This window comes from Nematolebias whitei, unplaced genomic scaffold, assembly GCF_014905685.2.
Source record: "Nematolebias whitei isolate Nwh7 unplaced genomic scaffold, NemWhi1 Nwh_scaf_55, whole genome shotgun sequence".
Lineage (NCBI taxonomy): Eukaryota > Metazoa > Chordata > Actinopteri > Cyprinodontiformes > Rivulidae > Nematolebias > Nematolebias whitei.
In genome coordinates, this window is record NW_023618600.1 from 25328 (window position 1) to 50248 (window position 24921).

The following is a 24921-nucleotide window of genomic DNA, read 5'->3' on the forward strand; positions in this document are numbered from 1 at the left end:
TTGTAAGACTGTAGGAGGGTGAACTTTTTCCCATGACTTGTTTATGGTGGTAAAATTCTTCATTTTCACAGCACTCGGACACGTTAACAATGAGCCCCAACACCGATGAAGGAAGAGGTCGCTGCCCTTATGACCCCTATCAGCGCAGCACTGCTGTCATTGTGGGTAAGACACCTGATAAGATGACCTTATAACTGATGTAGGTTTCATTAATAATCAACCTTGTAATGGATCTACTCTGTATGGAGGAAGTGAATTCACACTTACACCACTTTAGAAGATTTTTCAAACAAGAATCGTTTCAGATTTCATGGTGGTGTTGTTACTTATAAGATCAAAACCATCTCTAACCTTTGCAAGGATCCAAAAACTGAAAGTAGACACTAAAAGTTGGTTTTCTTTACTTTGGTTGTTCTAACATTTGTGTTGAAACTTATCATTTTTATCATGAATGACACTAGTATAAAAAATACTAGTGGTAATGTAGAAAAGAAAAATGAGCTTCTTGTGAAATGTTTTTTCTGCATTTTTTTTATTTTTATTTTAGGCTTGTAAAAGCACACGCCACATTAAGTGAAAGTGTTTTATTGATCAAACATCACAACAATTTCAAGTTTATTACCATCTACATTTTTCAGTAAGGGTCAAGTTAGTGACAAATGCAGGCCTCACATTTCTCCTCTAAAATACCCAAAGATGATCGAGCCAAATATGCAGCTAATCTGATTGGCTTTCTTGATTGATAATAGCTAAAGAGTGGAGAAAAGTCCCTTCCACAATCTAGTTTAAGTCAGGCCTGAGATGTCTTTTCTTGTCTCAGTGAGATCTACAGTATCTTTGGACAGAGGCTGATGTCAACCAGCCACTGTTATACCTCTGAATTGCCAAGAGAGGTCGGCGGATGTTGCTTTGGACTGTAATGTTAGGAGAAAACAATGTGATCTGTAGAGAGAGTATGAAGCAGGTGGAAGAGAGCCTGGAGAAGTAGTTATGCTCTGCAGAGAAGATAAATTACTTTTTTTTTTAACTCAAAAATTTAAGCTTTTGCAGAAAAAATAAGTTCTGGAATTTGGCAGATTTGGGGGAAACTTGTGATTATTAATTTAAAGTGTTCATGAAACTGACTTGAAGTTGCTAAAAACTTAATGTAAAAATCACTGAAATTAGTTAAACCGTCAGCTTTTGTTTGTTTGTTTTTTAATAAGAACTTTGCTTTATGATTATTATAAAATAGTGATAGAGTGCATATGCTGTGTCAGTTCTGAAAAGGTTAAAGTAATATTAGGAAATCAAGCAACTTATTTAAAATTGTGTCACAGGTTAATTTATTTCTCACCAATGTTTTTAAAGGACATTTTATTTGCCATCCATCCATTATCTTTTACCCGCTTCTTCCATTCTGTGGGTCAGGGGGGGGTGGGGGGGGGGGGTGTCACTGGTGCCCATGTCCAGCAATCACTGTGGGAGAGGTGGGGGTCACCATGGACAGGTCTCCAGTCCATCACAGGGACACATAGAGACAAATGAGACAAACAACCATTCACTCTCTCACTCACACCTAGGGACAATTCAGAGTTACCAATCAGCCTAACATGCATGTTTTTGGTCTGTGGGAGGAAACCAGAGTACCTGGCGAAAACCCACGCATGCACTGCAAGAACATGCAAACTCCACCCAGAAAGGTCCCGGGCCGGGATTTGGACCGGCGACCTTCTCGCTGAGTGGCAACAGTTCTACCAACTGTTCCACCATGCTGCTACTGACAAGATTTGTGTGACATTTTAAAACAAAGCAGGAACTATAACTCAGTCCAAAATGTGTGTAAGTGACTGATTTAAATAACTGATTTCTGTACAGTAAGAAATATAAAAGAACACTGGAGAATATCCATCCATCCATTATCTTTACCCGCTTATTCCATTTTGGGTCACGGGGGTCGCTGGTGCCCATGTCCAGCAATCACTGTGCGAGGGGCGGGGGACACCCTGGACAGATCGCAAGTCCATCACAGGGCCACATAGAGACAAACGAGACAAACAACCATTCTCTCTCTCACTCACACCTAGGGACAATTTAGAGTTACCAATCAGCCTAACATGCATGTTTTTGGTCTGTGGGAGGAAACCGGAGTACCCGGAGAAAACCCACGCATGCACGGAGAGAACATGCAAACTCCACCCAGAAAGGCCCCTGGACCGGGGTTTGAACCAGGGACCTGCTCGCTGAGAGGCAGCAGCTCTACCAGTTGCGCCACCGTGCTGCCCCACTGGAGAATAATTTAAAGGAATCATTTTAGTTGAAACAATAAACCTTATTTGATAAACAATTACTTCAGCTATAAAAACGACACAGTAAAAATACTTTTGCTGTTTAATTTTTATGTTTTTAAAATTAATGACACACTGATGTTACTATTTCATTTACGCTGCAATGCATTCTGGGTAAATGACAGAGACTGGTCTGTCTGGTACAAGCTTCACTCAGCTTGAATCTTAATTTTGGATATAGCTCTGAAGCTAATCCAGAGCTAATCTATACGGCATTAGCTCCAGAAATAATAAAATAAACATCACAAGTTGATCGCGTTTGATCTATTTGACCCATATATTAAGCATAAGAATTATTACACAATATAAATTTATTGTCACATGTTCTGACTTTCTAGCCTTGGCTCGTGTTTTGGTCTCTCATTACAACTGATGTACGTCATCGCTCCAGAATGCACTGTGCCAGTAAAATAATGGTGACTCCTTAGATGAAAAATGTAATAAACATGTCTAATTTTTAAAGTAATCAGGAGTTTTCGCGACACAAACAACAACATGTATTAGCAGAGAAATAACATTTTAAGGCCAATATGTCCAGTTAGTCAGAGATCCCTTTAACAGAAAGAGTTATAGCAAAAACTGAGGAATCCAACTTGTATGGCAGACATATTCTAATCATTTTGTTTGTTGTACAGTGGAGTGTTGTCATTAAGTGCTGTAGTAATGTGTGTATGTGTCTGTATCAGATGGAGAACTGTACACTGCCACTGTGGCAGACTACAGGGGGAACCGGCCGGTCATCTCCAGACACCTCAGTGAAGGTGGTCGAGTCGACATGAAGTTGGACGATACGTTAGGATGGCTTGAGGGTGAGGGCATTAACTCTCAGCTTAAAACATGTGACACTCATGTCAACTGTTAAAGGGATAGTCTGGTGATTTGTATCTATCCATGCTAGGCTAATGGCTAGCCCAGTGCCAGGGGATCACTTTACAGGCTCATAAAACAAAACAAACCTCAACACTGTTTGTTATGTTTGTCTCCGTTTTCTTGAACGAACTGCCGTCTTACTGTATGACGTGGCCTCCAGGAGCTGCTGAAAGTATCATTTGACTGAGAGTTGATCAAATCTTTGGACCGATCAGATGATCTGATGCATCCAGTGGCCTCAGGACCATCAGCATATTTGCATCTGCTCAATGCACACTTGACTCTGCGTCAAGGAAAGGCGGTGGCGTCGTCCCGCGCATAGCGTCCCGCCACGGAAAAAAACACTCAGCGGAGCTGCTGCCCGCATCGCCTTTTTCGAGGGAACCATCTGATTCACCGCAAGAGAAAAACACATTAGAAAAGGCGATGGTGTCGTCCAGCGAGTAGCGGCCCGCCACAAACAAACACTCAGTGGAGCTGCTGCCAACGCTTTTATCGAGGGAATCATCCGATTCACCACGAAGAAAACACGTTAGAAAAGGCGATGGCGTCGTCCAGCGAGTAGCAGCCCTCCACGGGAAAAAACCACTCAGCAGAGCTGCTGCTAACATCACCTTTTTTGAGGGAATCATCCGATTCACCACGAGGAAAAAACATTAGAAAAGGCAATGGCGTCGTCCAGCAGGTAGCAGCCCGCCACGGAAAAGCACTCCTCTGCGCTTACTTTGAACAAGGCTGCTCGTCTCTGCTTCTCCTCGGGGAGGAAGAGCTCACTGGGATGACAGGAGTTTGGTGTGGCGGGGACCCAGGCATCCTTAGCAAAGGTTGTGCCGGACAAAGCTGGACAACTTTTCCTTCTTCGTTCTTCTGACAGTGCTAGCTAGCTGGCTGAAGAAAAAATGGGAGCCGATTACCCGGTCTCACCGTAGTTTATACGGACCGGGGGTGAGGCCCACACAGCAGGTGGGCGTGGACTAAAGTTTTCAGTGCTGCGCTGCGTGCGAAGGGATAAACCCACTAGCGATAGCCTTAAAGGGCGAAGCCTATACGAAATAAAACTGGAAATACCCTCACTCTGTCTGTCCATATATTTTGTGAGCATAATAATTGGAAAAATAAGCAACATGCTGACTTCCATTTTGATGTGTGGCTGCATCTCGTTGAATATTTGAGGAAACTATGCTTTTTAATTTTTGTATTGCTTAAATGCAGTGTTATAATGTAACAAAGTAAAAATACTTTGTTACTATACTTAAGTAGAATTTTGATGCATCTTTACTTTACTTCGTTATTTACATTTCTAACGACTTTCACTTTTACTCCACTACATTTCCTCAATAAAATGTGTACTTTTACTTGGATGCATCTCCTTTAACCATCTTAATTACAAAGAAGAAATCTGATTGGGCAATGCCTTCACCTAAGGTTCAATCTCTTGTAATCGCTGTTGTCTTCTGGACATTCCATCGATGATCTCCAGCCTTAAAAGGAAAAGCAATGCTAAAAAAGTCCATGCTCAATAGTCCAGGTATACAATCCAACAATTTTCAGTCAGGTCATCTGGACAGTTTCTTTTTTTGCTGAAACGTTTCACCTTCCATCTGGAAGGCTTCATCAGTCAAGGAAACACACAACAAAACTGATTCTACCCCTAAACTGCTTACTTCAAAGTGGAACAAACCAGTTATGTTGGTGCTAAGATGGTGTCTTTGGCACTCCTCCTCCTCTGTTGCCGGCCCTCTTCCTAATCGACAGTCAAGTGAAACTGGTTCAAAACCAAAAAAGTCCATGGTCAATAATCCAGGTATACAGTCCAACATTTTTCAGTCCGGTCATCTGGACAGTTTTTTTTTTTTTTTTTTTTTTTTTTGCTGAAACATTTCAGAAAAAAAAAAAAAAACTGTCCAGATGACCTGACTGAAAATTATTGGAAACCAATGCTCTTGAGCCCATCCTGCCATTTACTGTTCACCTGCACTACCTGTCACAATTGTGGTTTTCCTGGTCACTCCTGGTAATCCCCTCCCGGCCAGCAAAGCCTAAAGGCCCCCACATACTCTGTTGTACTATGCATACTTCATGAGCCACGCGGACTTTGCGCATATTGTCCGCAGACAGTTGAGTCTTCATACTCGAGCGTACAGATTTGAATTATCTTATGACAAATTCCTTAATTTCTCACAATTTCAGTCATGGCATCAATGGACGAGGAGGAAAAGATTGCTTGCCTCTTGGCAAAAAAAAAACAAAAGAAAAGAAGGTGGGACATGAAGATGATGGACAGCGAGAAACATTTAGAATATTTTCTAATGGATTCTAGCAAGTTCGATGAGCTAGTTGCGCACTTAGCCTCGTTTCTTCACCACCAGGGCAGCCACCGCACACCTGTCAGCGCTGCACAGAGAACGACAGCTGTGCTACGCGTCCTTGAGACTGGTTGCTCAGAACACAGAAAGCAGTTGGTGTCGTATACAAAACAGTTTGATGTGAACACAGTTGCCCGGTTGTGCAACACCGGGTACACGTACACGGCCATAACAATTTATCTTTGCGCAGACATGTCCGGCGGACGTCCACTTCAAGTGTGCATTGAGTCTGCCTCGAGTACACATGGACCTCCATGGAGTGATGTATGCCCGAGTATGTGGGGACCTTTAGGAACAAAGGTCCACCAAGGCCAACATGGTACAGCTGGGGAGCATGATGTTCAAAATCAACCAAAAGTTGGCCGCATTATTACCTCTACCTAAAGCCGCCGCAACTATTCCTGCACCCGACCCAGCATACTCCTGAAGTTCCCCATGAGCCAGACATTAGACCATCCGAACTGTTTGAAGGTAACCTGGATCATTGTGGGGGATTTATTTTGCAATAAAAATAAGCTTTCAGTCAAATTCCCAGTACATACGCCTCTGATGCTGCAAATATTACACATATTATCAGTACACTGAAAGCAGATGCCCTGCTCTGGTCCCACGCTTACCTTGTCTCACTCTCTGGAACATTAACTTTTCAGACTTTCCTTAAATATTTCTCTGAGATTTTGCTCACCCTCTCCAGTAAGAGGAAGCAGCCAAACATTCACTATCCCTATGTCAGGACAGAGGTACAGTATTGGAACACTACATTCACTTCCGGATCACGGCAGAAGAGTCTGGCTGTGGGGAGAAGGCCTTACGAGGTATGTTAATAAACTCTCTCAACAAAAAAGTAAAGGATCAGTTATCCACCTGTGAGGTACCAAGAGACCTTGATGGATTGATCTGTCTTGCTATCTACATTGATGATTGTATTCGGGAGAGACAATGAGAACAAAACTACAAATCCCAGTTCCACCAGATTTCCGGTTTCCAGACTGCTCAGTTTCCTTCCTCTACATCTCCAACCATACCTGTGATGCCAGACCCAGGACCCGAACCAATGCAGCTTGGTCACACTCAGCTTACTCCTGAAGAAAGACAACTGAACAGCTAAGAGTGTATTTATTGTGGTAAGACAGCCCACTTTACTGCAAATTACCCAGCCCATTTAAAAGGGTATTCCCATGATGGGTACTGCAGTTTGTCAGACCTACACTTCAATCGCCCATAAAACTTCAAGAATCCATTTTGTCATCTCTGGAATTCACCATGAAGAGGGTGTGTTCTTTGTTTTCAATGTGCTCACACCCCAAGTTATTTTGGGTTACTCCTGGCTCCAGAGGCACAACTCTCAAAACAACTAAGTAGAGAAACGAATTGATGGATATTGTGACTTGGGTCCAGTGTTCAGCAAAGATTAGGCTCTCTCTACCACCATACGATTATGGCTTTGACTTTCTTCCTGGGGCCCTCCTACCTTCCAGAATGGCTGTACAACCTCTCTGGCTCCAAAAAAGAGACCATGCAACATTACATCGAGGAGTCTCTTGCCTCTGGTCTTATTTGTCCTTCCACTTCTTCTTTGGGCGCTGTTTTTTGTGTTTGTTTGTTTTTTGTGGCCTCACAAGATCAGTCTTTAAGGCCTTTGGCTTTAACCTCTTCTTCTTCTTCTTCTACTTTTGGCTTTTCCCTCTTCAGGCGTTGCCACAGTGAGTCATCCTCCTCCACCTCACTCTGTCCTCTGCATCCTCTGTCCTCACTCCAACTACCTTCATGTCTAACTGCATCCATGTATCTCCTCTTTGGCCTTCCTCTTTGTCTTTTTCCTGGCAGCTGCATTTCTAATATCCTTCTACCAATATACCCATGGTCCCTCCTCTTGACATATCCAAACCAGCTCAGTCTGGCCTCCCTAAGGTTATCTCCCAGTTGTTCAACCTGTGCTGTACCTCTGATTATGTAATTCCTAATCTTATCCAGCCTTGTCGCTCCTAAGGAGAACCTTAGCATCTTCATTTCTGCCACTTCCAGTTATTTCTCCTGTCTTTTTGTCAATGCCACTGTCTCCAGACCATACAATATAGCTGGTCTCACCACTGTCTTGCAAACTTTTCCTTTGACCTTTGCTGACACCCTGTTGTCACAAATCACTTCTGAAACTTTTCTCCATCCACTCCATCCTGCCTGGACTCTCTTTTTCACTTCTTTACCACATTCCCCATTTTCCCGGACAGTGGACCCCAAGTACATGAAGTCCTGCACCTTTGTGACCTCTGCTCCTTGTAGCCTCACTGTTCCACCAGCCTCCCTCTCATTTACACATATGTACTCTGTCTTACTATGGCTGACTTTCATTCTTCTTCTTTCAAGTGCATACCTCTATGTCTCCAAGTTCTCTTCCACCTGTTCCCTGTTCTCACCACAGATCACAATGTCATCTGCAAACATCATCGTTCATGGAGATTCTTGCCTGACCTCATCTGTTAGTCGGCCCATCACCAGAGCAAACAAGAAGGGGCTCAGAGCCGATCCTTGATGCAATCCCACCTCCACCTTGAAGCTATCTGTCACTCCTACAGCACATCTCACCACTGTCCTGCTGTCCTCATACATGTCCTGTACCAGTCTAACATACTTTTCTGCCACTCCAGATTTCCTCATGCAATACCACACCTCCTCCCTTGGAACTCTGTCATATGCTTTTTCTAAATCCACAAAGACACAATGGAGTTCTTTCTGACTCTCTCTGGATGAACTCGCATTATGGTTTGGGCAAAAGTTTTTTACACTGACACAACCCTCACCATTTACCCGGGCTTGGGACCGGCACAAGAGATACACTGGCTTGTGCTCCCTAGTGGCTGGTTTAAGGCCTTTGGCTTTAACCATATAGCAATAAAGAACAAATACCTGTTATCTCTGATTGACTCTGTATGTGAACATCTTCAGTCCACCACTATCTTTTCTAAATTGGACTTAAGAAATGCCTACCATCTGGTCAGAATATGTAAAGGTGATGAGTGGAAAACGGCTTTAAAGACATCCCTCGGACACTGAATACCTAGCCATGCCCTTTGGCTTGACCAATGCCCCTACTGTGTTCTAGGCACTGGTCAATGATGCACTCCATGACTTTTTGATTATTAAATCCTATAGTTAGGGTTGGCTTGTTATGCTGCCATAGGCTTAGACTACTGGAGGACAAATTGACCTAATTTCTTAAAATTAATTGTTACAAATTAATAGTTTTAATTTGAAATTATTTCTAACTTAACGTGATTCTTGACCTGCCATTGTGTATTCATTCCTCCTTCCTGTCCTCTCAAACCCACCAAAGCGGATGACCGCTTGTTCTGAGCCTGGTTTTGCTGGAGGTTTCTTCCTCATGAGGGAGTTTTTCCTTTCCACTTTTGCCTTCGTGCTTGCTCAGGATGAGAGACAGGGATGACGTTTGACTCAAAGCAATCTGCGCCTCAGATGTATAATGTTATTAACTTACTTTTTGTGTATATGAATGTTTCTGTACACTGCCCTGAGAGGACTTCTGTTGTGACTTGGTGCTATATATAAATAAACTGAATTGAAACTGAATTGAAATTGTTTTTGTTTGTTTATTTGGACGACATACTCATCTACGCCAAAGACCCACAAACAAACTATTCATGTCTGAGCAGTTCTTCAATGCCTTATGGAGAATCAACTGTGTGTTGAAGCCAAGAAATGTGATTTCCATGTCATCCATAACCTTTCTGGGCTTTATATTTGAGAGTGGACAGGTATGGATGGATCCTGATAATATCAAGGTTGTGGATGAGTGGCCAAAACCTGAAGACAACAGCTCCAACATTTTCTGGGTTTTGCCATCTTCTACAGGAACCTGAGGTTGTTTTCACACCTGATAGCCTGTTAGACTCAGTTCGGTTGGGGGACCAATATTCATAACATTTTGTTTACATTTGAGCTGGTGCGTTTGCATTCACACTGCACTGTGCAGTCGAGCCAACCTGTTGAACCAACCTGTTCCCCCACTCGCCTGTGGTGGCGTTGCACCAAGAACTACTGAAAGAAACGACACCAAAACCTCTGAAGACACTTCTTCTTTTTCTTCTGGAAATAAAAACAAAAATGGAGTGGCATCAAGTTTTAGCAATTTTAGGAGTTATATTTTGTCATTTTTCAAAAATGGACTCTGCATGAGTGGAAGATGAGGCGGAAGACCATGGAGAATATTGTTTTTCACACAAGGCAGCTGACGGCTCCATATGAGGTAAGAGAAATGCATGTTTGTTTGTCCTGCGCTGTACTCCACTTCTTGCTTGTGGAGCGGGGCCCAGTCTGATTACATTCACACTGTACTCAAACCGCGCTGGAGTTCTCTTCTACCAGACCGAGACCTAGGTTTTAACCCGGGCCAGAGTTTGCCTTTTTGTTCCATGACAGAGTTCGATGGTGCATTCACACCTCCCCAAACGAACCGGACTTCCTAGGAAAACGAGCTAGAGTTCGATTAAATCAGACTAAACAGGGCTAGTGTGAATGCACCCTGAACCTACCTGTTCGGTGGCTGTGATGAGGTGGCCTTTCGAGAAGGACATCTAAGAGGCTTTACAAAATGAACCTGACCATTGCACTGGTCCTACATGGTGGAGGTTTGTTCTCAAAAGTTGCAAGTGTGAAGTGTTGGAATGGATTCACGCATCAAAGTTTGCTTGTCATCCTAGAATTCACCACGTTAAGTTTTACCAAATGTCATTTCTGGTGGCCATCCATGACTAGGGACATCAGAGGCTTTGTGTCAGCGTGCTACATCTGTGCCCAGAACAAGGATATTAATCAATCCCCAGCTGGACTCTTGCAGCCTTTACCAATCCCAGTCATTCTTGGTCTCATGTCTCCTTGGATTTCATTACTGAACTTCCTGTATCTGAAGTTAACTCTATCATCCTCACTATATTTGATTGTTTTTCCAAGGCTGCACCTTGTGTCCCTCTTCCTAAGCTCCCTAAGGCTTTCGAGACCGCTCAACTTGTGATTCGACATGTGTTTCGGCTGCATGAGATTCCCAATGACATTGTCTCCATTCGAGGACCCCAGTTCAACTCACAAATGTGGAGGGTGTTTTGCCAGGCCTTGTGAACTTTCTCCAGCCTCACATTGGGGTACCATCCTCTGTCTAATGGGCAGACTGAGCAATGTAACCAGGAGCTGGAGGCAGAATTCAACAATAACAAGGTAATCAACAATAACCCCTCATCATGGTGTTGACATGTACCCTGGGAGGAGTACGCCCACAACTTTCTCCATTCCTCCACCAATGGTTTTTCATCCTTTGAAGCTTCATCGGGTTATTCACCACCTCTCTGTCCGAGCCAATAATCTAACGTCTACGTCCCCTCTGTCCAACATCACATCCACAGATGTTGACAAGTTTGGTGCCAAAGCAAGGAGGCTTTGTTATGCATGGCAGACCAAAACAAGACATTCACTGACTGGCACAGATCCTCAGCCCCTATCTACCAGGTGGGTCAAAGAGTTTGAATATTTACAAAGGACTTCTCTTTAAAGGACACCTAGGAAACTGGCACCTAGATTCAATGGCTCATTCCCAGTGGAGAGAATCATCAATCCCTCGGCTGTCAGACTCAAACTGCCATCTATGAGAATTCACCCCACGTCTGACGGGTCAAGCCCGTAACCGAAAGCCCACTTTGCCCTCTGGTCGATCCCACTTTTTCCCTCGGCTTATCGAGAACCACCCAGCCTTTTCTGTTCAATGCCTAGCAGGGTTTTTTTTATACCATTTTCTTTTATTTGTTCTTCTCAATTTATATGTTTTTATGATTACCGTTGTCTTTTTGGTCTACTGTTGTCATCACTCTTTGGTAAAATCAGGTTTCTCTTGTAAACAATCCCTGAGGCTCGATGGCCTGTATAAATAAAGGTTCAATGAATGCATTCTGGTCACCACGGTGCAGATGCTTCCAATATCTAGTGGACTGGGAGGGCTGCAGACCTGAGGAAAGATCCTGGATCCCTAGATCTGTTATTTTAGATGCATGTTGGATCTCAGCTTTTTATAGGGCCCATCCAGAATAGCAGATTAAATTGCCAAGAGGCAATTCTTAAGAGTGAGTGTACTGTAGGACTCACCATTTTTATGTGTACTAACCACACCTTTCAGCTTCCTGAGTAGCAGGGCAGCTCTAACCACCTCCAGCTGTTCCTGATCCTGACTGATGAGATCTGGTATTTAAGGCCCTGTGTGTCAGCTTTTCTCCGCTGGAACATTTCATACCATTCTGGTACAGTGTAACAGACTGAGTAGAATTATCTTATCTTGAGTAAACCTAATTGTGATCTCTTTCCTGTGCCTCTAGATTTCCTGGCTTTCTGGTTCCCTGCATTGAAAGTGATGTCCAGATACTTCACCTAAGGTTCAACCCCTAGTAATCTTCTATTGTCTTCTGGACATTCCATCCATGATCTCCAGCCCTAAGAGGAAAAAAACACCTCTCGAGTCTGCTCTGCCACTATCTTCACCTGCACTACCTGTCACAATTGTGGTTCTCCTTGTGGCTCCTGCTAATCTGATCCCCTCCTGACCTGCAAAGCATAAGGAACAAAGTAAGACATCATCTCATTGAAGAGTTACCCAGACCATAATTTCCTTGGATTCAGATACTTGTCATTACTTTATTTCTACAGAACATATCCCTGAGCTCCTGAGAACCACTTCACTTTGTAAATAAAACACTTGTCATTTTACTGTCTGAGTGTGGTCTGGTCATTTTCAGTTTGCTTACTCTGGAGTTTAAAAACTACAGTAATTGTTCCTATACTATATTATACTATACTATAACATATTATTCTACGTATTGTTTTTGTACTACTAGTGCTTAGCGTATTTTTAGTTTAACGTTTTTCTTAGTTCATATCTTAGATCTTATTACTGTTTTTCTTTACAATTTATACTTTTGTTGGATGTAACAGGGACCCTGTGTACACAATTTTGTTCCACCACATGTACCACATGTGGTACATATGACAAAAAAAAAACCGTTGACTTTGATAACCATGTTACCCTCCACTCTCCAGGATCCGTCACTTCGTGCTGCCTCAAACAAGAAAAAAAAAATCTCCCTCTGTTCTTCTCCACAGTGTAACTCCTACCCACTTGAATATTTATTAATCAAATCGTTAAGGTTTACTTCATTCCATGTTTAGTTTTAGTCTAGAAAAATACATCCCCAAATCTACTAACATTCACTACTCAGACCCCTCAGCAACGGTTGACGAATCAGCCTGGTTGACTTTTGTTTTAGTATTCCTCCAAACATTTTTCATCTTCAGCACAGCTTTGTTTTCCTACAGATCCAACCTTCATCAGCTCCATCTTCATTCCCCATGAGGAGAAAATCTTCTTCTTCTTCAGTGAAGTGGCTAGAGAGTATAACTTCATAGACAAGTTCATTGTGTCCCGTGTGTCTCAGATCTGCATAGTAAGTGTAAAATGTTGCAGAGCTCTTTTAAGAAAGTGTTTACTTGTATAAGGATTCATCACTATACAGTTGGGAGTGTCCCAGAATTGTCAAACGCAGATCCAACAGGCTAGCTCGTGTACTAAGTGAACTTGTGATACCATTCTGTGGTGTTCCGGGTTCTTTTCCCTGTTCAGAGTGACGTTGGAGGTCAGCGGACTCTACAGCGACGATGGACCACGTTTGCCAAAGCTCAGCTGTTGTGCCAGGCTGGCAGTGAGCTGCCTTACAATGTGGTCCAGGACATCGACATCCTCCCACCAGCAGAGGGAGCTCCTGCAGATGACACGCTTTTCTATGGCATCTTCACCTCTCAGTGGTCAGTGGCCTTTCTCACATTGCAAATCTAACCTGATGAATAACCTCAGCTGAATAGAGAAAAATGACCCTTGTTTTGAGAATGTGGCTAATTTTTGTCCACTTCCAGCAAGACTTCTTGAGACAATGAATTCATGTTTCATGTCCCTAATGTGTGATTTCCATGAACCAGGGCCGTGAACTCTGGAAGGTCGGCAGTGTGCTCATTTCGTCTGGCAGAAATCAAATCTGTTTTCTCTGGAAACTACAAGGTCCTGAACAGGGACACGTTACAGTGGAGCGCACGCATTCAGGAGAAGGTCGCAAATCCGGGAGAGGTGAGTGTTCACATCAATATAATTGATCTGGGACAACACATCTCATCAGGTTCCTGGAATTATAAAGGGCATAATAAGCCTGCAGATAAACTACCTTTAAATCTCTAAATGATTTCATGTCTAAAATGTGTTAAGAAAATGGTAAGAACCTTCTACAGACCAGATCATTTTTTGTTTCCTGAGACCTAAAACCCTGGAACTGAAAGAGGGTGAACCTTTTTCCTGTTTCTCATCAACAGTGGATGTTTCTGAGTTTTCTCATTATTCGGATCCATTTTTTTCTTCTGTACCTTTTTCATCAGATGACTCGTTCATGAGTTTTTGTTCTATTTTAACAATTCATGTCTCAAAACATTCAGCTCATGCAGGACATTCCTGCTGTGACTTTTGATATTTGCAGTTTTTACTTTTTTAAATATTTAGCCATGTTTTTCTCATTGAAAATGAGTGGAGCTCTCATCATGTCCTTCAGACCCTTCGAGCTGTTCACAGCCTTTTACTGCTCATTTCAGCTGTTGTTCAGGTTCAGCTTTTTCAACTTCTTTCTGCTAATTTTAGCTTTTTCAACTATTATTTAGGTATTTATCTGCTAATTTTTGTCTTTTTTTTTTTATTTTTTAGCTAATTTCATCTTTTTGTGCTTCGCTCTAATGATTTCAACATTTTCTGCACATTTCAGTTTCTTATTTGCTCATTTCAGATATTTTGTTTTCTAGTTCTGTCTATTTCAATCTATTCTGCTCATTTCTGCTCCAATCAGCTTTTTCTACACATTTCCGTTGTTTTTCTGCTGCTTTCAACTTTTATTTGCCTGCTTTCAGCAAATGTCTGCTGTTCAAATTCAGCTCACATTAACAGTTTAGAGATTCCACCTTTTCAGCAGAAATCCTTCAGCACTAAGCGTTCACGCTGGATTTTGGCAGGAAATGCTGTTTTTGTGTCTTGTCTTGTTTTTCTTTAAACTCTTGTTTTAGTTCTCCTGCATTCAGCTGTATAAAAGCTGCAGCTTGTGTTTTATGCAGGTGTTAGTTTAATGTCGGGTCAGTTTTGTGTGTTGTATTAATTTTTGTGTTAAACTCAGTTTTTTTGTTTGTGCTAGTGTGGCCTGCACAACGCGTCAGATAACGCTCTGCGCTTCGTCAAAGAGAACTTTCTGGCGGAGGACAGCGTGCATCCAGCAGGAAAACCTCTGACCGTGGTGTCTGCTGAGCGCACCTACAGCCGCCTGATGGTCCAGAGGGTCCAGGGGGCCAACAGAAAGTTCTACACGGTCCTGTTTCTACTGACAGGTGGGTCAGACCCATAAACACCAGCAAACCTGGAAAGCATGTTTAATACCTGATGCTAAAAGAAGAAAATGGGATGATATGTCCATGTCTGTGTTTGTGTTTGTGTACCATTATTTTCTATGCACCGCTGGATGAATTTAAATAAAAGGTTTAGAGAATGATCATTGGATGTACATCTAGAGTTTACCTGATTCAGAGCTTAGAAGCTCCACAGCTGAGACCTCAGACAATTTTACAAACTCTAAGCTGAACTTTGGTTTGGTTGTAGGCGAGTCATTCACAAAACATTCAGAGTGTGAGATCCTGCATGAATTAACTTTAAAGGTTTGTCCAAAACGTATGCAGATCTGGTGTTTCTCAACAGGAGAGGATCTTAGACTACGTTCACCCTGCAGACAAACAAGACCCAAATCTGAGTTTTCTAATCTAACACAGGCCTTTTTCATCTGTGGTACTGAATCTGATCCATATCAGGTGGTTTTCAGAGTGATCTCAGTCCCAACGCTCATGTCTCATTTGATCTGACTTCACCTCAGTGAGGGAGGAGGATGTGGATTGATCTGAGTATTGCTGATATTGGGACCAACAGGTAAAGCCCAGAGCTCGACACGTGTTCAGCTGCAGAACTAGGGCTGAACAATTAATTGCATTTTGCAATAATATTGCAATATTTTTTTCATTCAACCTTTATTTAAACAGATAAATCACATTGAGCCTCAAAGACTCATTTACAAGTGAGATCTGTTTGGACAGACAAAAACGTGGTAAACTGGACACATGTTGGAGTTGGAGGCGAAAAAATTCCTATCAGACTTTTTTCAAATCTTTATTAACACTTATAAAACACCACAAAGCCATTTACAATCGTTGCATGGCCAGAATGCCAACGACCAGTTCTTCAACTTCAAGTAGACAAAGTACCAGCCAACAGGGATCACTGACCGAACTGTTCGAGGGTATTACTCCGTATGAACATAATTCGAAACGGCACATGGAAATAACTCGAGTAGTAACAGAGTTCATAGCGAAAGACATGATGCCCATTAATACAGTGACCAAGCCTGGGTTTACGGCTTTGGTAAACACAATGGATGAGCAGTACAGAATTCCCTCGCGCACACATTTTAGCCAAGTTGCTATCCCAGAGCTACACAAAAAATGCAGAAACAGAGTTGCAGCAAAGCTGAAAACATCTGAAACAGATTTATTGATTGTGTTCGTTGAGAAATACATGAGAAGAAGACACTGAAAAATAATCGCATAATAAATCGCAATATTGGGGTAAAAAAAATCACAATTACAATATTTTCAAAAATCGTTCAGCCCCATGCAGAACACAAGTCCAGTTGTTTGAATTCATCATGTCCTGGATGACTGAGAATCCACAGCAACATCTGATACCAACATTGGTGTCGGATCATATCCATGCTAAAGTGTTGGATCCATACTTTGGTTTGTTTCTACCTTCTGGTCGTCGCTCTGAAACACAGTGCTGCACCGGAGGAGCTAAGAGGCCAGATTAAATATAAACCCTGGACTACACAATTATAGCAGATATTTGTTTCTGATTGAACCGCTCGCGCATGCTAACATGTGTAGCCTCCGTGGTGCTGCGTGTGACATCACACCTTCTGCGGGTCGATTCAGAACCGTGGACTGTCCACCCTGGAGTCTGTAGGAGGTCACATTTAAATGATGAGAACGAGCACACAGAAACATCTGATCTGAACTTTAAGACCTGCAGGGTGAACGCAGCCTTTTTCTAAAACTGTGGGAGATACACATTACTCAACGTATAAAAGGTTTAGTGCTGATCACACAGCTGTTCGAGGTTGTTTTATGTAAAGTAATACGTGTCCATTCCTGTCTTACAGAGGATGGTTACTTACACAAAGCAGTGCTGCTGCCGCTCGGGGCCCACATCATCGAGGAGGTCCAGGTTTTTGAGCTGCCACAGCCCATCAAGAGCCTGAAGCTGTCTGTTCCCAAGGTACGCACCGAGAGCTGAAAGACACTGAACACGCTGAACGGTCACTTGCACAACTTTATTAAACCCCCAGAACATTTTGAACATGCAGACAAAGGACTGTGATCATCTGTTGTGTCTGAGAACACCTGAAAACGAAGGTTTTACTGTATTATGCAGATAATCTGTAACTTTACATGTTTTTATGTAAGACCAGTCTTGTTCTAGAACATCAGCTGACATTACACTAAGAAATAAAAAGCAGCTTGGTTAATTTGAATCCTTTTCTTTAACAATGCTTGTGGTTAAAGGCAATGTAAATGTTTAAAAAATAAACCCAATTTACAATGAAATGGATGTAAAATTACTATATTCGAGCACAGTATCAAGCCTGTTTGCCTAGGAAGTCCGGTTCATTTGGGGAGGTGTGAACGCGCCATTGAACTCTGTCACGGAACAAAAAGGCAAACTCTGGCCCGGACTAAAACCTAGGTCTCGGTCCGGTAGAAGAGAACTCCACTGCGGTTCGAGTACAGTGTGAATGTAAACAGACCGGGCCCCGCTCCACAAGCAGGAAGTGGAGTACAGCGCAGGGCAAACACGAATTTCTCTTACCTCAAACGGAGCCGTCAGCTGCCTTGTGTGAAAAACAACATTCTCTATGGTCTTCTGCCTCATCTTCTGCTCATGCTGAGTCCATTGTTGAATAATGACAAAACAGAACTCCTATAACCTCTAAAATGTGACGCCACTCCATTTTTGTTTTAATTTCCAAAAGAAGAAGAAGAAGAAGAAGTGTCTTCAGAGGTTTTTGTGTCGTTTCTTTCAGTAGTTTTTGGTGCAGCGCCCCCACAGGCGAGTGGGGGAACAGGTTTTCTGGACTGCACAGTGCAGTGTGAATGCAAACGCACCAGCTCAAATGTAACAAAAGGTCATGAATATTGGTCCCCAACCGAACCGAGTCTACCGGACTATCAGGTGTGAAAACAACCTGAACGGCACAGATATCGTTGGGCTCACCTCGATGCACATCATGGGCTTCGTACCTAATCTCCTTGAGAGGAGCTTGACCGTATTATCTTATCTGGAGTGGCCCATGGTGAAAGGTGCTGTTATGGTGTGAGTTTACTCTTAGCCCCCTGGCTTGGTGCCTGTGTGTTGGAGTTTTCCCCGGTAGATGAGAAGGTAGTTTCCCTGTGCCTTCGTGTGAAGGGATGCCTGGCCCTAACTGTCAGCTCCAAGTACTCAGCCTTCTTGGAGTCCTTAGTGGGGGTGCTGGCAGGTGTTCAGCTGAACACTCCTTTATTCTGCTGGGGGAGTTTGATGCCCACCTGGGTAACGACTGTGAGACCTGGAGGGACGTGATTGGGAGGAACCCAAGGGAGTTCCTTAAGGCTCTGGATGTTCATAGTCTTCTTAGTTCATAGTCTTAGTTCATATGTTAGATCTTTTTACTGTTTTTCTTTTACATTTTATTGTGGGATGTAACTGGGACCCTGTGTACATAATTTCGTTCCACCACACGTACCACGTGGTGCGAATGACAATAAAGAATCTCTGAATCTCTGGATGTTGCTGGGCTGTCTTTGTTGACACGCCTTTGCAACATTGCGTGGACATCGGTCCGTGCCACTGGATTGACAGACTTGGGTGGTGGTTCCCTTCTTCAAAAAAGGGGACTGTAGGGTTTGTTTCATTTATTGGGGGCGTCATTCACCTTAGTCCCCGCAGTAAGGTCTGCCACTCTGCAGAGAGCCCTCATACGAGGTTTGAGAGACGAGCTACATATCCATATGTAGCAGTGAGTAACACAAATGGATACATTTTAATGTATAACCTTTGCAGGAAGTGTTAAAAAAACTGGAAAAAAGTTTTATGTTTAAAAACTTTTGAAATATAAAAGACAGTCTGAAGCACATTATTACCCCTTAGGTTGAACATCTTCAGATATCTTAAAAATTGATCTGCAGTTGTGTACAAACTATACTTATTAGCACATCTTTGTTTTGTTTTTGGCTCATTTTGTCTATTTTGTGAAATGTATTGTTTCCAAAAAGTCTTAAACCACTAATTCAATTTGACCTGCATGTTTAGATGTTTGGTTGTTTTTTTTTAGTGTTTCTACACAACTGTGGGAGGAGCAGCAAATCATAAATCATTATGGACATGAAGGATAATGGTCAAAACATTATAAGCATGCTTCAAGGCATTAGCATTAATTTACCAGTAAGAAAGTCCTATTTCTTTCAAAAATCCTGATGAAATTTAAACTCTTGGAGAGCAGTCAGGTCTCTGATGTTTCTGTCAGTGAAGACTGTCAGGAGTAGAGTAGAGCGCGTTCTGATCCAGTTCTGTCTCCCTGCAGGGTATGGTTTACATCGGCACATCAGAGGGGGTTCTGAGGGTTCCAGCGTCCAACTGCTCCTTCTACTGGACCTGTGGTCAGTGTGTCCTGGCCCGAGACCCTTTCTGTGGCTGGGATCCTGGCAGCAGGGCCTGTGTAGAGGTCTCTGGGACCCAGAGCAGTCTGTGAGTACTACAATCACAAGAATGTCCTGATTAGGTTTTTACATCAGTCTCTTCACGACTCGCTTCATCTCCACTCAGGTCCACACGTTCTCAGTAGTTTTCAGTGTAACGTGATGTGGAGCAGGACCGTCAAAGAGCTGCCGCCCAAAACTTCTATCCATGGCAAAAACAACACAGCAACGGACAAATAAATAAAATAAAGTCTCAAAACACTCACCGACCTCTGCCACCGTTTCCAGGAACGCTGTGGCCAATTGGAGGCATTTTTCCTCCGAAGGTCTAAGCCCATAAATAGTCTGTTTGGTCCAGCTCCGTCTGCACCTCCTCATAGTACCACAGTGTTGGTTTACAGTACATATTGCCACTTTACTGGATATACTATACGTTTTTTTAAGTTAAAATCTAAAATGAAGGCTGCAGTTCTGAGGTTGTAAAACTGATTGACGTCTCTTCCTGGCCAATCGATGGCCTGCAGTCTGATGTCAAATCTTCAGCTCGACTTAGAACCTCAGCCGATTTGGTAAGACCTGAGCTGGAAGTGGACAACCTCGCGGAAAGACTGATGCCACGCTGAGTGGATCTCATGGGAAAAGACCATGAGAAACGGATATAAAATTATACATCATGGAGGTTTTTCACCTTTTTTTGTATCGTCTGTGTTTTTCTATTGTGTTGAACTTTGTAAGTCTACGGGTCAAGACGGTATTTTGTTAGTTACGTTCCTGACTTTACAACTTCTTAAACAAAACGTTCTTTTCCTGGCCACCAACCTGACCAGCGACGACATGTTTAGTCGTATGTCTCGTCGTTCCACCGCTCGCTGTCCAGGTGGTGTTCTGAAAACAACGTGAGCTCTGGAGATAACTGGAGTGCTTTTTGGAGAAAATCTGGTTTGATGTGGAGCGATGACATCCATCCATGGAGCTGATCTTCTTTCTAGAAATTTGGCCAGACTGATCCACTCCATGCCACGCTGCATTGCTGCAGTGATCCAGGCAAAAGGAGCAACAACTAAGTATTGATGCTGTACATGCTCATACTTTTCATGTTCATACTTTTCAGTTGGCCAACATTGCTAAAAATCTTTTTTTATTAGTCTTAAGTAATATTCTAATTTTCAGAGATACTGAATTTGGAGTTTTCATCAGTTGTCAGTTATAATCATCAACATTAAAAGAAATAAACATTTGAAATATATCAGTCTGTGTGTAATGAATGAATATAATATACAAGTTTCACTTTTTGAATGGAATTACTGAAATAAATCAACTTTTTCATGATGTTCTAATTTTATGACCAGCACCTGTATGTGTATATATGTAGATCTACCATTTCAATTCATTTTATATAGCGCCAAGTCCCAACAGAAGTCGTCTCAGGGCACTGCACAACATTCACATATATTATTAAAGTCAGTTAATAAAAGTTATCTGAGGACACTCTGGGCCCTTGAGCAAGGCCCCCACCATCTTTTCCCCCGGGCACCCTAGATGGCAGCTCTCTGCTCCACACAGAGGCGAGTTCGTTCACTGTGGTGACCCCTGAAGAAAGAAAGGAACAGTCGAAAGAAGAAGAAACAAAAAAGAAGTAAAAGTTTTATAAGGAAGCCAGCAGATTGTGTTGAATCTTCACTTCATTGCAGTCTCCCATCCTGAGCTCTACCACCCCTATCATTTTAGGAATCTATGCTTTCTAGTTTTTATATTGCTTAAAAGTATAGTCTCCTCAAATGATTGGGATGGCTAAAAATTAATCATGGGCCACCATTGCCCCACTGTATTTTTCACCTGAAAACAAAAACCTCCCTCTGTTCTTCTTCGCAGTGTAGCTCCTGCATGTAACCACTTAAATATATTTCACCAAAATCATGAAGGTTTACTTCATTCTCTGTTAAATTCCAGTCCAATAAAACATTCATCTGCAAAACTACAACTTTCAATATTCAAACCCCTCAACGATGGGGGGCTGCTTGTTTTTGAGGACTGGGCAGGAGCAGAAAGTTTGAACACTAGAATCATCGTTCTGTTTTTCCTTTTTAGGGCTCAGGACGTAGATGGAGGGAATGTTGAAGAAACCTGCAACAGCATTTCATTCACACACAGAACCAGATTTGGTCCAAACAAATTGCCCACAGGTAAGTTGTAATGATCTGGGAGATTGACGAGTCAGTTGCTACAGAAGGTAACGTCCTTTAGGAGTGATGTTTCCACTGTTGGACCATCTCACCTGTAATTAACAGGTATTGTTAATTGAAGCAGCCAGCAAGGCTCATTTTGTAGCAGTGTTTATATTTTCTTCTAGACACAGTCATGTTTAGTTTAGTTTGTAATTAATACTATCAGATGAGACACTTGTGAAGGCGTGTGTTGGTGTCGCAGTGTTTTCAGCTCTAACGTGTATGTCAGCCTCGTGTCCTCCAGGCAAGCTGGTGTCCGTGTCCCTGAATGAAGTGGTGCGGCTGCAGTGTCCCGCAGCATCGCAGCTGTCCCGGCAGCTGTGGGAGCGTCCTAACAGTCGCTTGTCCTCGGACCTGTACTTGGAGCTGGGGGATGGGAGCCTTAGCTTCGTGGCCACTCCGGCCACGCTGGGCCACTACCTCTGCCTGTCCACAGAGAACGGCTACCGGCAGACCATAGCCATCTATCAGGTGAAGCAGAAGAGCAGCCCCCTGACTCAGACTCCAACCAGTCGCACCCAGCTTCACACACGAGCCGCCCCCACCTCTCACACTGCAGCCAGCTCTGGACCTCACACCTCCACAGGGAGTTGGCCTGAAACAACAGAGACCAAACCTTCACTGTCTGCCATGAACACTCAGGTCACCCCCCGACAGCCTGGCAGGAACCTGACTCTGTGGACCAAAGGGTCTGGACTGAGAGAGTTCCCCGGTGAGGAGTCCCCGCTGTCGGCCCGCTGTCCCAACTACCTGAAGGAGCTGGTGGTGGTGTCGGTCCTGCTGGTCCTCTGCCTCAGTCTGCTGATCCCATTGACTGTGTGTGTCATCAGACAGCGCTGGCAGAGGAAAACAGCCCCTCAGGCAGGAACTCTTCCCAGAGACTCGAACAGGGGGACCCCGGAGGAGCAGGAGGCCCTGAACGAAAATGAGTTCTTTAGCCAACGCACTGGTCCACCTGTGCACGGTGGACATTCCAGCGGGTTGGTTTGTAACGGGACACTGACAGACTCCAGACAGCATCTACCAAACACTCCCATCTGAGCAACAGATTCAAACTGTTCCTTTAAAGAAGATGGTAGTCCAGTTACACCAGGGTTAACTTGATGTTAACCTGTGAGTTGGCCCGGTGCTGGTCCAAGGGTGGTTCTGGTTGGACTACCAACCATGGGATACAAACACTGGGAACCAGTAGGTATGAAGTGTGTGAGAAGGCAAAAAATGTAATTTTCTGTCACATAAATGACCACACATGAAACCTCTTGATGTTCTTCAGTTTCCTATTGTTCTAGAGTCAGAGTGGGTCAGCAACGCTTGTTACAGAACAATTCATCTAAAGGGTGGATTACCTTTGCCAACAAATATGTGTAACCATCAGATTTTTACATTTAGACAAGAGTTTTTGATTCTTCAGTTGTTGCAGAATCATGAATTTGGCTGCAGAGCAAACTTCCATGAAATGTTCCCCCAACGGAAGTCACCACGAGGTTCTGTCCAAAAGAATCATGGCGTTAATATTTGTTTAACATGATGTTTCATGGATTCACAATGTGCCTTGACTGCATTTTAGATTGTTCTTTGGATTTCTCCCTCATCACGCTCCAGGGTGTTTCTGATGCTGTGGGGCTGTCGCTCTTTATGTTCACCTCCTCAATAAAAAAGTTCAGCTCTCTCAGCGTCTCTTTACTGCTTCCCTCTCAAATGTTACAGCTCGGGACAAGAACAAAAATAAAATTTGAACTGGAAGGTTTCCTTGAAAATATTGAAGAATACCCGTGGAGCTATTACCTGAAATTCTAACATCAGCTTTCACCTGTAAAGCCCAATAATAATTTCATATTTACTCAAGTTCAAGTATTTTTACTGTCATTTGCATCACGTGTGGTACATGAGGTGGAGCAAAACTGTGTATTCAAAGTCCCAGCTACATCCAAAATAGCAAAAATATAAAGTATGAAAAGAAACGGTATTCAAGTACGCCTGTCGCGATAAACAATGAATCAATTAACCGCATGATAAATGAAAATTATCGACCTCATCATTTTGTCGTGTCTCTCTACTGAAGACACTGGATGACAAAAGCTCAACTCTGGTGTTCTTCACTGACCCCTCCCTTTCTCTTTTCTCTTTAAAATCTGTTTTAACCAAATAAAATTGTGGTTTTGGATCGTTAAAAACAGCTAAGCTGAGGAGCTAAGCTACGGGCTAAGCTAACAGGCCGAAAAACCTCCGTCTTATCAAAGATCCAAAATTCACGTTTGAAACCTGTGCCTTCGTGTAAAAAGTTGTTTTTATCTGCAAAAATAAGCTGAGAACTTGTTTACTGATTTTTTAATTAAAAGTTTTGTGTGAAAAATGCTAAAACCACACTGAGCGTCCGCCGTTTTGAGAATTGGAAAAACGGGAAGGAGAAAAAGCCCATGTCACGTCAAGGGGCCTCCCTCTCATTTTTCTTAAAGTGACACGCTGCTCACTCCCTCACTATCCATCTTTCAGTTCAAACAGTTTTATACTGCCATTCGGTGGTAAAAAAAAAGATACTACACTCAAAATTAGCCAACATTTATTTTAAAATTTGACGATAATTACTAATTATTGTCAATTTTCAAACAATATTATTGTTTATCACAATAATTTCTGAGACAATTAATTGCCCAGCAAAATTTGTTATTGGCCATCCATCCATCCATTATCTTTTACCCGCTTCTTCCATTTTGGGTCACCGGGTTCGCCGTTCATTGTGCGAGGGGCGGGGTACACCCTGGACAGGTCTCCAGTCCATCACAGGGACACACAGAGACAAACGAGACAAACAACCATTCACTCTCTCACTCACACCTGAGGACAATTTAGAGTTACTAATCAGTCTAACATGCATGTTTTTGGTCTGTGGGAAGAAACTGGAGTACCCGGAGAAAACCCACGCATATTTGTTATCCATCCATCCATCCATCCATTATCTTTACCCGCTTATTCCATTTTGGGTCACGGGGGTTGCTGGTGCCCATGTCTATCAATCACTGTGCGAGGGGCAGGGTACACCCTGGACGGGTCGCAAGTCCATCACAGGGCCACATAAAGACAAACGAGACAAACAACCATTGACTCTCTCACTCACACCTAGGGACAATTTAGAGTTACCAATCAGTCTAACATGCATGTTTTTGGTCTGTGGGAGGAAACCGGAGCACCCGGAGAAAACCCACGCATGCACGGAGAGAACATGCAAACTCC

General features: G+C 43.0%; 1 protein-coding gene across 1 annotated transcript in view; it reads left to right on the forward strand.

Moving 5' to 3' along the window:
- The window catches only part of LOC119429194 (semaphorin-4B-like), a gene marked incomplete at its 5' end in the record, with an annotated part of 47232 nt that extends 24455 nt beyond the window's left edge, over positions 1 to 22777 (forward strand). The window contains 10 exons of the mRNA XM_037696870.1: positions 72 to 165; positions 3014 to 3136; positions 12929 to 13056; positions 13233 to 13414; positions 13586 to 13730; positions 14830 to 15019; positions 16894 to 17009; positions 19351 to 19514; positions 21554 to 21648; positions 21920 to 22777. Of these exons, the coding sequence (XP_037552798.1) occupies positions 72 to 165; positions 3014 to 3136; positions 12929 to 13056; positions 13233 to 13414; positions 13586 to 13730; positions 14830 to 15019; positions 16894 to 17009; positions 19351 to 19514; positions 21554 to 21648; positions 21920 to 22731 (2049 nt within the window). The remainder of the gene's footprint in view (positions 1 to 71; positions 166 to 3013; positions 3137 to 12928; positions 13057 to 13232; positions 13415 to 13585; positions 13731 to 14829; positions 15020 to 16893; positions 17010 to 19350; positions 19515 to 21553; positions 21649 to 21919) is intronic.
- Positions 22778 to 24921: the final 2144 nt, after the last annotated feature.